Source organism: Pelmatolapia mariae, linkage group LG1, assembly GCF_036321145.2.
Source record: "Pelmatolapia mariae isolate MD_Pm_ZW linkage group LG1, Pm_UMD_F_2, whole genome shotgun sequence".
Lineage (NCBI taxonomy): Eukaryota > Metazoa > Chordata > Actinopteri > Cichliformes > Cichlidae > Pelmatolapia > Pelmatolapia mariae.
The window spans coordinates 15255995-15269200 of NC_086227.1; the positions used below are offsets into that span (position 1 = coordinate 15255995).

Here is a 13206-nt window from a genome sequence, read left to right on the forward strand (position 1 = left end):
CTTCATCTACAGTATAATGGCATCTTTTAACAACTCACTCACTAGCTCACTAATTATGAATCATTTGTTTAATGTGTGCAAGAATGGAGGTGTAAAAATGGCACGCTTTGCTTTTATGCGTGTTGGGGGTAATGAGTGGGACTATTTCTTGGCCGGGAAAATTAACTTCCTGGAATGTTTGTTGGTTGACTAGCAACTTAGAGGTGACGGCAAGACCCTAGGAAATACGCAGTAATTAGCCAAACTGTATTCCCTTAAGATTCCCTTAGCTTGGCTAATAGACAGCCAGCTTCATATGAAACTGGGAGATATGAAACGTATTAATCCATCAGCAGCTGAGAAGGTGCACAATCCCAAATCTCTCTAAAAAGTCATAACCGCTTCTTAATTCGCAGAATAAGAAAGAACGAGAACCTGGGTACCTGCCACTGAGTTTGGACGGGGCAGCGCAAGAGAGGAGGTGCTGTGCAAGTGGTGCTGTGGGAGGGGCCGTTTCGGTGCTGGTGGAGTTCTGGGCTCCATGATGTCCATTCTAGGTAAGGCCTCATCTGGCTGGGCTGTGAGATTGTCCCTGGTTGGCCTGGGATGGCGGTCCTCATTTGTATGGCCCATTACGCCGCCGCTTCCCTCTGGGCCTTCGTCCTTACCCAGACCCTCAGTGGAGGTGCTGCGCTCCTCATTCTCAGAAGAACTAGTGATTGTTGCTGAGCAGCGGAAAGAAAAATATGGTTAACAGAGCCAAGAAAAGAAAAAAAACAACAACATCTGGCATGTGACTGCTTATATGCACATCCCCATAAATGACTAAAGACAAAAAGTTAAGCAATAGCTTCAACATCATCAAAAACACATTTACTCAATCTACAATGAAATACACCCTTTTTTTTTTACTCACAAGTCATCAATCAATAAGTTTCATTGTACTTGATGAGCCCTCTACCTTTTTGTGTTCAACTATAAATACAAACTCTATTTAAAGAGAAAAAAAGTGTCCTATTTTGGGAGAATCAGACCCGTAAGCAACAAAGACAGCAGTGTCCCAGTTTTGACAGGAGGGAGCTGAAGCCTGAAGGCTGAAGTGGCACAAACAGAGAAACTGGCTGTGGGGTAGAGGTGCACATTTTACATAGATAGTGATGTTGCATCTCCCTAACTTTGAGAGTGTAGGAAGGTGTGGCAAACACCAGAAGAGTCATATTTCATTTCCCGATTCCATATTATATCCCATGTTTGTTTAGCTAACTCTTTTTTTTTTAAACTTCTGATGATGCACGACTAGGCATCTGTGTTGGACGTGCGTCACTATGTGGTAAAAAAAAAAAAAAAAAAAAAAGAAGAAGAAGAAGAAAAAGAAAAAAAACCCCACAATTTGAAGTCATGTAATATGAACAGATACCATCTGGAGACAGAGCAGCAGCAGCTCTCACCTATAATTCCACTATCCTTGCTCTCCAACGTTGAGGTGGGGCTTTGAGATGGAGGCCCTGGACTGCTCCCAGTCATGAGTCCACAAGGAGGGCAAGGGGCTGGGCTGGATGCAGGGCTAGAGAGGGTTCCACTGGGACTGCTGCTAGAGCCACAGTGGGGAGAAGGTAAGGGTAAAGGCTGGGGCAAAGACTGGCCTCCCGCACTGGTGCTCAGGGTGGACGAGGGGCTCTCTGAGCAGGGTGAGGCTGTGCTGCAGGTCAGGGTGGAGCTGGGACTCCCCCCCTGAGCAGAGGAATCATACTGGGAAAAAAAAAAAAACAGAGAAGAGAAAGGGTTAGAAAAAGTTAAGCCATACATAAAGGTGGAAAAAAGGCTCTGTGGAACAATATTTGAGCGTGTTTAAGTGAAATTGCTCTATGTTGAAAGTGGAGTAAATTAGCAGTGCCAATTTCAAACCTTTTAACAGCACTTCACTCCTCGTGACACTGTTGGCCTTCTTGCGCAGCGTTATTTGCAATAGTGAGTGAATATGTTTGAGCGTGCATGCAGATGGGAATTGAAAAGATAATTCCAGTTATTTTCATCCTTGCTGTCATTTCCCAGTTTTTCTTTTTTCTAAAGATGACTGGCTGTCGTCAAAACTAAAATCAATCACTGCAGACATTTAGAATTTACCACGCTCTGGGGTTTTTTGCGATGTACCACACAGAGGAAAGACAAAAAAGTGCAAAAAAATCACGGCATCAGTCTAAACGATGTTACTGATTAAAACGGCACACCTACATTTTAAGTAGGGAAATAGGGAATCGAAAAAGGCAAGTATTATACGCGCTTTTCGAACACGCAGCTTTTTTTTAAGTCAGTTTCCGGCTATTTCACCTCTGATGAGTAAATTCAAGATACTCAGACCTGACTTCGCATACTTGCCAATGCAATAACTATAACACGGGAAGTAAGTATTTAACCCTTTAAAGCCTGCACCATGAAATACTTGCCAGAAATTTCTATTTTATTTTTTTTAAATTGAGTGTTAATTAAACCTTAAATATGGGAGTTTTAATTTGTAATATATTTGTTACATTCAGCATTTTTCTGCAGTTTATCATTTAAAAACATATCGTGGAATTTAAGTTTTCCCGTTAGGAAAAAAAAAAAATCATATTTATGATGCAGAAGTAAGAAATCTGTATAAAATGTATAAAATATGATACATTAGACATTAAGGGGTTAATAGTGCAAAAAAAAAGCTAAGAGCCAGGCTGGAAAAAAATGGATGCAATAATAAAAACAAATCTTCTATCATACCCATCAATAATAAGGCCTTCAACTTTTAAACTCACCTTTTGAGAGAACAGAAACACATATACACACATAATAGCAAGTGCACATCACTACAGCAGCACTGCGGTGAGTTACATTATATAAGAAAGACTGTGACGTTTTTCTTTAGGTTGTCAAAGGGATCTTGGTTCTAACTCGTACATTTTAATGAATGGTTTTAATCTATTGAGTTTCTCCACTGGTCTTTAAAAATACATGTCTACATCATATAAAAATTCATAGCATTTACCAATTAAGGGAGCAAGAATTGAAAAATGTTTGAATTCACATTTTTTTAAAAGACGGGCACAAAAAACAAAAAGGAGTCTTTTATCCTTTCATTTGATCACGTGCATTTCAGGTCTCTTCATTACTGATGCAACCTTTCTGCAACACAGAGAATGTATGGAGACAAGGCAGCAGAGTTTAAACAGCTCACTGTTATTCCCTTTATACCAAAGCCTCATCTATCTTAGCCAGGACAACCCACATTCCTCATATGAGCTTTGCTATCTCTGTGAAACTGACTGAATCTGGAGCTCAGGTGGTGGAATGAGGCTGCGAAAATGGGCCATGGCTGAAGCATGCAAAGGCATAAAGATTGAAAGACATTCGCATAAACAATAACTCTTTATACAGAGAGCTTAAACTAATCAGCCACTGAGTATAAAAGCCATGCGGACACATGGCAAAGCAATTAATAATGATGCAAAATACATACAGAGTGATTTGAGTGCTCAAAGCACACACTCACACAGTACACAATGAGTTTTGCGCAACTGCATTTTAAAATGCAGTCTAATTATCTTTAATAAGCTTGATTTAAATGTTTAAAGAAGATCGTGAGGGCAATCGAAAGGTTGTTTTTCTTTTAAACCATCCATTCTCCTTTTCTATGCCATGGCAGTATGGGGCCAGTTAATCAATATGTGGCCTTACCTTCTTTTCCCTCCTGTCCTCCATAGGAGAGCTAGCAGTACCGGGCGTTGTTTCTCCCAATAAGAAGCATAGTCTGGTCATTAGTTCCTGGTTAGAGAGGGAGGAGCCAGGCTGTGGCTCCACGTGGAGGTCTGGAGCATACACACATTCAGGACACAGGGATTAACAAGCATGAAAAAACACAGCGGGCCAAATGAAGCCACCGACAAACCGATGCTGCAGATTGAGCACAGCTCCCTTTTAGAGCTTCCCACCCAGCAGCATCAGGCAGTGGACTGCAAGAAATGTATGCATCCACAGGTCAGCGCAGCCCCAGCTGCACTGATTACGGATGCACAGACAGTGGCTTTCCAGTCCCCGGGTTGACGCAGCAGCAGCGAGAGGTTGTGTGAGGTTGTGAGTTTGCCCGTGCTCACGCCTGCCAGGTGCTCTCGGTTAAGAGACGGGTTGTGAATTTCAATGAGCTCGGCGTCGACTCTGGAGCAGAAAGAAGGAGTGCCTCGGCTCTGCCTCCAATGTCGTTCCTAGAGACTGGCTGACAAAGGCCATGTGCAGCATTCATTTATCACTGTTTAAGGCTCCCCTATGCTCTGACCTCCAACCCCTGCTCCTTTAAGGTCCATGCTTACTTCAGCAAGTAAACAGTTTTCACGTCTCTGCGCTTTACCCGGACGAGCGATACATTCGTTCATTCTCGCACCTCATCTGTGTGCTGTTATCAGCTGAGTAACATGCATATTGAGTAGGCATATAAACAGGATGACAGGACATCACGGATTACAGGAACAGCTCACTCCTCCTCGCAAACATCTTTTCGTTTAGACATCACATTCAGTCCACTCAGTCGTTCTCTTTCTGGCTCACTCTCACGCTTTAAAGACACTACATCACTCTTACAGACAAACAAATTGTGTACAAAACACAAGTCAAACCCTGAGAGGAAAAGGGTCAGTTCTGAGAATCAAGTGTGTTTTTTTTTTGTCTGCTTTTTGTTTTGTTTTGTTTTGTTTTGGAAGGTGCCCCAGTTACAGCCTTCCTTAGTGTAGCCTTTGTTGGTACTCTTTTCACAGCTTGGGCATCTGCTGAAGATTTGGGCAGGATGTGTATTTCAGCGAGGGGGGAGGAGGGAAAACTTTGCATTTAGTCAGCAGTGCACTGCGATCCAATCTGGAGTAACATGAGGACACACCGAATGTCCAGTTCTATTCATCAAACCACCTAGCAGTTGCCATTGGAAACGGGAAGCTGAGAGGTGCCTGGCAACCAGGATGGAAGATGCCTCGTGAAATCTGTTTAGCCCAAGGGTAGCCCTCTGGCCAGAAACACAGAGAAAGCTGGCAGAGAGGTCAGTGTTTACACCATTATTGCTAACCTTAATTGTGTAAAGCAACATAGAAAGAAGTCAGGGCGACGACTCAAGAGAAACTGGGATAAAACAAATCCACTCTCAGCCATCCCATGAAAATGACACAGGCACCACTGTCCTTATATACATCTGACAGAGGAAAAAAACTCAGCAAAGCCTTTTAGATGTAATTAACCTGCCCTCATTTTCTCTTGAATCTCTTTCTCATTCATTCTCTCTCACCTATAGCCCTATTCTCATTCAGCTCCACTGATCAACACCTGCCAAAAAAACAAAACACACACGACGATGCTATACCCACGCCCACACGCTCCCGTTCTCACCTCTGTGGTCTGCCTTGCCACGGCATGAGGCAAAGACGAGTGGCTCTCTTGCGCTGGAAGAGCCATCCACATACTCCAGCCTCCTTACCCGTCCTTTGGCCACAGCAAAGAGGCAGAAGGGAGAGGGAGGGAGGGAGAGCAGGCAGGGTGGGAGGGGGGAGGGATTGAGGGTGGAGGTAGGGAGGGATATGAAAGAAAGTGAGAGAGAGGGAGGGCGAGAGAGAGACACACACAGAGAGAGAAATTAAGCCTCCTCAGATGAGATCTGTGGTGCAGAATTTGAATTGTGTCCCATGAGTATAAAGAAGAATGTATACAGTGTAAGCCATGAATACAAACAGTGCAACATTCACTGGACTGTGGGCGGATATCTATAATATATTAACACCACAAATGTATATGTGTGTGTGTGTGTGTGTGTGTGTGTGTGTGTGTGTGTGTGTGTGTGTGTGTGTGTGTGTGTGTGTGTGTGTGTGTGTGTGTGGTAGGGACAGCGGTGCACTCTGATGTGTGTGGGTGTGTCTCACTTTATGCAACATCTCAGGGTTTTTTGAGGTGCAGATTCTTCAGCACTGGAGCCCATTTGAGGATGAGATGTTTGCATACACTGACATGTTTTTTTTTAATACTCAAGGCTTCTTAGTGTTTGAATCACGCATGCGAATCAACTCGGAAACACTCGGAAGTCTAACATACTGTTCAATATTTGATCGCCAAAGAAACAAAAGCCATGACACTCTAATATAGATTTAGATATATTTTTTCACTTACTGCAATTTTCAATCTCATATTTGCTCGGGTGGGAAAACAAGGCAGTGCTGCATGTAATGAAATGCAATAGCACCTTTTTTTTGAATGGCTGTACTTACTGCAGCACACTGCCACCTGGTGTTCCCTCTAAGGTCAGTAAATGTAAAGTTAACTTTCTTTCATGCAGCAAATTTAGATGGATTCATATATGGAAAATATCGCAGAACATGAAGGTTTTTTTTAAGATAATTACTACTGAAAATATTTACTCCTTGTTCCATGTATTTATAAGCTTTAAAATACAAAAGAATATGCAAATCAAGGAAATTTCAGTATAAGATACTATAGAATTTGTGCTCTAATATTTCTTTTGATTGACCTACTATGAAGAATGCTGTACGTACAGAGTTGCTCACCTTAAACCTGACATTAACCAGTATATAAAAGCAGGTTGCTTTGTGACCTACAACTCAACTTTCAAAAACAATAAAGAAAATTTGAAAGTACCAGTTTGCATACACTGAGCATTAGCATTTTATAGGTAGTTAAGTGGTACCTTAATATAAATCACAGTTTTTTATTAACACAGTGTAACTTTAATGACATTGAATAAGTAAATCCGTAAAAAGTAACTACACCTTTTTTACATTCTAAGGTTTTACATATCATGAGAAGAAAGTAAAGTAGATGAATACATTCTCAGAAGAACAACATCACATAAATATTACAATATGTCATTATTTATGTAACATAAACTAAGGCAAAAACACAGTAGCAGTCTTGTGAAGGAGACCTTTAGTGCTTCCATAGGAAGTGCATCTGTTAGCAGGGGGTGCTGCTATCAAATGCACTTAAATAAATGCCCTTCAAGTCGATTATACTACACCGAACACCACTAGTGGAAAACATGCAGGACAGTCTTTCCAGGAGTGGACATCCCTGACAAATTCACTCAGAGAAAATGAGTACTGCATGATCTCAGACTCTACATGCCTCAGGTGGCATGTTAAAGTTCATGACAGTACAATTAGAAAATGATTAAATAAGCATGACTTGTTGGGAAGGGTCTACAGGAGAAAGCACATGTCAGCATAGATTAGGTTTACAAAGTTACATATGAACAAATCACAGGACTTCTGGAACAATGTCCTTTGTACAGATAAGACCAACATGGAGATGAATCACAGCACCACGTTTGGAGAAAACCAAACACAGCATATCAGTACAAACACCTCATAGCAACTGTGAAGCACGGTGGTGGAGCGGTGATGATTTGGGCTTGCTATGCAACCACAGGACTTGGACGCCTTGCAGTCATTGACCATGAACTCCTCTGTACGCCAAAGTATTCAAGAGTCAAATGTGAAACCATTCTGACAGCTAAAACTGAAACTGGTTCATGCAACAGGACAATGATCCCAAGCCCAGCAACAAATCTCCAACAGAATGGCTTAAAAAAGAAAAGAATCGAGATGATGAAATGCCCCAGTCAAAGCCCAGTCTGCAACCAAACTGAAATACTGCAGCAGGACCTTAAGAGAGCTGTCTGTAAGTAAATGCTCACAAACCTCAATGAACTGAAACAATGCTGTAAAGAAGAGTGGGACAAAATTGCTCCAACAATGTTAGAGCCTGATAAAGTCATACCAAAAATGATTACTTCAAGTTATTGCTTGTAGAAGTGGTTTTACAAGCTACTGAATCATGGGGTTTACTTAGTTTTTCACACACTGCTCCTGCACTCTGGCTCAGTTTTTGTTATATAAAAATAAATACACAGTGTAACACATGTTGCTGCTGCGTGTAAATTATTTTATAATCTGCTAACGACAAGGTCATTTTTAAAAGGATATCCTGATACGTAAAACCTTCAAATTCAAAGAGGACGTAGTTTCTTTATCACATAACTGTCATTCTTGGGCACGTTAGGTGATTCTGCTTCTGCACTTTTTGTCATTTTTGGTTTATTGAAGCTTTGATGAGACAGATTGACAGGAAATATGGGAATCAAGAGAAAATGCTTTTCTGCAACAATCAAACACAGATCACGTGAAATGGATTTCAGTCTGTCGGCTAACGTGTGCCCCAATTCACAGTTGTTTGAATAAGTAAAAACACGTTTTGTTTGTCATGCCAACAGTAGATGTGATGCATATGATAATAAGCTGGCCTCAAATTAATGGTTGGTTTGTTTTCTCTTTCATCGTGACCAAAAATGTGACTTAATATCTTACACATTGATCCAAAATAGTACAATATTTCAAAAATGACCCACCTAATTGAGGTTTCTTGCCTTAAGTTATCTCACTTAATTATTTACTCTGACAATCTGTCAACATGCTTTTGAGCCCTAGAGGTACGGTCTGTGTGCACTTGGATTTTCTGTCACATGTATGGAACAGCTGAACGCACAGACGATCCCCGCTAATCAAGGCAAACCCGTGAAAGCATGCTGTTATTTTTGCAGCTAGTCCCTGACGCACACCTCCTTGTCACTCTCAGTTACATACAGCACATCCAAACCACGCTTTTGTTTGGATCATCTCAAGTGAACCCACCTGGGAACTTGCTGCACGACTGGGTGGGAACGATGTCGGCCTGGTGAGGGAGAAGAGGGGAGGAGGGCAAAGAAATGGACACGCCCTTGGTCAGTCTCTTCTGTTTTGCCGAGCTTTTGGTGCAGCCGCCGTCGCGGTCCTGGAAGTGAGAGGCGCGCTGGCCGCTGCCTCTCTGCAAGGTGCTGTGGGCATACACCTCATCACCTGCGTGGAACGCATAGGCGGGTGTAGAGAGAAGACAGAGGTGGGCAGGTGTTGAGGTAAAAGCAGAGTTAGTGCAGTTACAGTAGATCTAGGATATCACAAGAAGAGGATAAGCCTATTAAATATGTCTCACAGAAGGCTGCGACACAGCAAACACATCGTGTCTCCAGGCATATTTCCCAGTGAGGTAATGGAAAGTTGGCATTGCCGGATCATCTATTTAAAGAATTGGGATCACGCTCATTAAACTGGCTACAGTTATTATCTCTTAATACTTCAATCATTTTCATATCCACTCTTATTACAGCCTTTAAAGAGACATTATAATTCCCAAAGCCATGTGATTAGAGAGACTCACTTATATACTGATTATATATCATTGCCATAGTTTGCCCTGTAGCAAAATTAAGCCATTTACTACCTTCTTCTTTGAATGAGTGTGTTTTACCACTAGCCAAATAAGTAGTCACAACTGCATTGCCTAATCTATGAATTCATCTATTATGCTGTTGCATAATCCCTGAAAGTGTGGAATGATCATTGCCTTTTAATGGCAAGCTTTAAAGAAGGAGGCAGAAAGTGGCATCTCTCTGCAAATGATCAGAGAAGAGCCAGTGTACTGTAAACACACTTTATCATTTTAATGAGACTGACACAGTTCTCTATCAGCCTCTCTGTTCTTTCTACCCAGTGGAGCACACTATCAAATATTGATGGGCAACATGGTTGCTCTAATACCCAGCTCTACTTATGTTTACGTATCTCCGCAACACACTCTGGAATCACATCTTTACTGCAGCGAGTTGACAAGTGTACACTGTTTTTAAAAAATAAAATAAAAATACAAACAGCTTCATTTCATCTGCGACAGAGAATCCTAAAGAACACTGAACTTCTGTACAGGAGACACAACAGCCTCATGCCAAGTGCACAGATACATCTGCTGGACTCACAAATTCTTCTGGTGTTCAACGTGTGTTTAGTAGGTCAGGATGTTTGCTTAACCCACTCTAACTTCGTCTGACACACTTTAAATTCAAGCACCGGGACACTGTGTGAAGGACGGAACACACTGATGAATTAGGCTAATTGAAATGACTCTACTTAAATCACCCAAGAGAAGAGAGAACCTGAATATTACCATCAAATAACACCAGACTGAGTGTGCACAACATAACATACATTTTCCATTTACAGTATTGTGACCCCCAAACAAAAGGGGCATTCAGTTAAAAAAAATATCTGCTAAAAGTTGCAATATTATTTTGTTCAGCATGCATGCCTCATTTTTGCTTCACTGGTACTTCCAGTGGTTTTGTTTCTACCTGAGTGCCTCTGGCTCTTTTTCTCCCCTCGTTTTCCTCCTCCATCTCTCTTGTTTCCAAAAACTGCTCTGAACATAGCTGGGCTGTTGCTTCACCGTCTACTGACTGTGGAAGGGAAAAAAAGTTAAATGTTCATTTGAATTAGGGGCACATTATTCAGACAACATTACCCCCGCTGTTAGTTCTTAATTCAGCTGCCACATTTAAATTGTGTTTTTATTTTAATACCATGATCTATATATCTAGTCTTTAACAAATAGTTTGCACGAATTATTATAGTAAGCTAGATATGAAAAAAATTAGCATCCTAAAATTAAGTCTCAGATTACCTGCTCTTAAGTCTTCTTTGATGCCTCCATGTCCTCACATATATCCACAGGAAGCTGATGGAGGAGCATTTAAACTCGCGGAGTCCAATTAAGAAGTGTTTCACCTCCAGAAAATGATGGGAGAAGGGGGTCGTCTTGCACATGCGCGTTGGCCCTGTGTTCCACATTTGATGGAAATCGGTCTATGCATTTGATATATCCTTATCCTATCCTTTTATGTTTTTTTGTGTCTTTATCCCATTTTGATGTTTGAACTTAATGAAAGGGCCATTTTTTATTTATTTTTTCTTATTCGCTGTAATCTATATCTCTCATACTACACCAGCTAATAATAGTTTGTGCTCAAACTCATTTAAATTAGTTTTTGATAATTATTTTAAGAGTAGCCTAACTTCGTGTAATTTTCTAAGGAAGCTGGAGTGAATATCAAAGCAGCGCACTCGGACATTACGGTAAATACATGCCGTGACCCATTTTGAACACCAGGGGACGACAGCGCAAATTACAAGTTCCTAACTGGCCTCAAGGGGGCGACAATGAGCCGCCACCGGCATCCTTTATAATCCGGACGATAACCTCGGAGCAGTCCTTTCGCTGCCTGTCCTCTCGTGTGTTGCAGCAAGTGAAGGGCGTTTTTGTGAACTTTATAATGCGTAACCTCGGCGGTTCATTCACCTTACCCGACATGACCTGCTGTAAGTATATTCAGGCGTCCTGTCGAGTTAAAGAAAGCTAAGTTAATGACGCCTGTTGAGTTTTATGGTGAATCAACGGACACGTGTAAAATGAGCTTGAGCCATTTTGTGTCACGAGTTAGAAAATATTTTGTTCAAAATAATCCCGGCTTCTTAGTTTTACCGCAGACTAACGGCTAAGTGAGCGAAATGAGCAGTAACACGGGGCTAAATATAATGCCGAGATGCCTCGTGCCATGAGAGAGAGCTGATTTTAAGAAGGGTTAATGGATACTCGTTAACGATACCAGATTTAGCATAGCACCGGATGTGCTCCATTATTGCTAGTTAGCTCATGTTAATGCAAACACGAGCTTTGTAACTAACATTTTCCATGCGCAAATCGGCTAAACCTGTTCTGACCTTGATTAAGTGTTAAAGCGTTTTTTTAACGTATCTTTTGCACTTTTAAAGCAGATCATCCCGCTGGATGAATACCTGTATGAGCCAGCTGCGGATGACTGATGTGTTTCAGCATGATGCACTATTGATGCCAGTAGCTGTGTTATTACATGACCTGAGACGACAGCTGACAAGCAGTGTGCGAACATGTATGTATTGAGTTTACATTGTAACAACTTTGCTACTGTTTAGTAAAGTGACCAAGCCTGTCCTCAGACCACATCTTTGACAGCCTGGGCTCTCTGCTGTGAGTTCCTGGGTTATAACATTTAGATGTAATATTAAATGTCCCTGCGCTTTCTGATCGCTCTTTTTCCATGGCGTCTCAGATTGAAGAAGGGAGGATAAACTGTTTATTTTAACATGCCAGCACACAAAAACCTTCATTACATATTCTTGTAAAGAGACTGTATCATGTATAAATTTTTTTTTTTCCTCAGAAGTATGAAGGATTAGTATAAAGCACGGGGTAATAAAACCAGAGCTGCTAGAGGCTGACGAGCTGTGGACAGAAGCCGAGAATGCTGGTGAGCGCTTAAAATGTTTTAACTGGGGTTGTACATGAATTTGCATCCACTGATAGACCTGGAGCAGACTTCTTTGGCTTCTGGGTTTGCATAGAGATGCTAAACTGAGCCTTCCTCGCGCTTTCTGACTGCTTCATTTTTATAGCAGCACAGATTGAATAGAGGAATACATTTTAAGCTTGTTAGGAATGGTCAAAGGTTGGGTTCACATGGGGATACGTGGTGTGACTTAACAGCTTTAAGTATTCACCCACTAAATATATTAATACCTGCACATGCTTTCAAGACAGATTTACAGGGTAGTGGTTTCTAGACAGACCGTGGTGGTCACTGTTGACTGAAGGCATTGATGAGATCTTACTTTAAATGGTTTATTGCAGGATCGCTGATATTTTTATACAGTTGGATGTTTACATTTTCTAATATTTTTATTTAATATTTTACCCCTTCTTACAGATAATGGGTGGGATGCATTGTAAAAAGCAAATGGAGCTTGGCCCAGTGGGACATCTTCACTTTCTCTGTTGCCAAAGAAACTGAAGAGCAAGTTTTGTAATTGTCATGTTGTGGTGTCAGTGCTGTATTTATAGCAGGTCTTCATCTGCCACCAGGATTTGTGTTGTATAAACCTGACTTTTTTTAATTATTATTTTTTATTTAAATAAAATTATTCAACCGTATTTTCATGAGTACTTTTGTGAATGTAAAAGTTTAAGTCTGTGGGAAAGTATTCAACACTTTACAACTCCTGCCTCATGGGGCTTCATACTGTAAAGACCCTACAATAATACAGAAAACTGTGCATCAGTAAGTCACTGTAAAGTGACAATTAAGAATTTTTCTTGGATTATTGTAACTATAGTTGGCTCTTTCAAAATACTAGACTGGTGGCTGCACTGCCATATAGCTGAACTACAGCCATTCCCAAAGGCAGGTACCACCTGTCACTGGGGAATAAATTTCAATATGGGTAGTCAATGTCAGTAATGAGTAATATCACA

General features: G+C 41.1%; 1 protein-coding gene, 1 long non-coding RNA gene and 1 other non-coding gene across 4 annotated transcripts in view; 2 read left to right on the top strand and 1 right to left on the bottom strand.

Annotated features, from left to right (window-relative positions):
- The window catches only part of LOC134627572 (protein TANC1-like), a 42025-nt gene extending 36554 nt beyond the window's left edge, over positions 1–5471 (bottom strand). Inside the window, exons 1-4 of the mRNA XM_063473790.1 lie at positions 5377–5471; positions 3688–3818; positions 1428–1728; positions 423–704 (exon numbers count right to left, since the gene is read on the bottom strand). Coding sequence (XP_063329860.1) covers positions 423–704; positions 1428–1728; positions 3688–3768 — 664 coding nt within the window. The 5' untranslated portion in view covers positions 3769–3818; positions 5377–5471. The remainder of the gene's footprint in view (positions 1–422; positions 705–1427; positions 1729–3687; positions 3819–5376) is intronic.
- Positions 5472–11103: 5632 nt separating this feature from the next.
- LOC134627588 (uncharacterized) lies at positions 11104–12885 on the top strand. Of its 2 annotated transcripts, none has more exons than XR_010093923.1 (4): positions 11104–11237; positions 11691–11827; positions 12119–12205; positions 12662–12885. It is a non-coding gene; the product is annotated as an uncharacterized LOC134627588 (long non-coding RNA). The 2 variants fall into 2 exon arrangements; XR_010093921.1 differs by having other exon boundaries at positions 11694–11827.
- LOC134633339 (small nucleolar RNA SNORA31) lies at positions 12246–12379 on the top strand. Its single transcript, XR_010094716.1, has one exon. It is a non-coding gene; the product is annotated as a small nucleolar RNA SNORA31 (small nucleolar RNA).
- Positions 12886–13206: the final 321 nt, after the last annotated feature.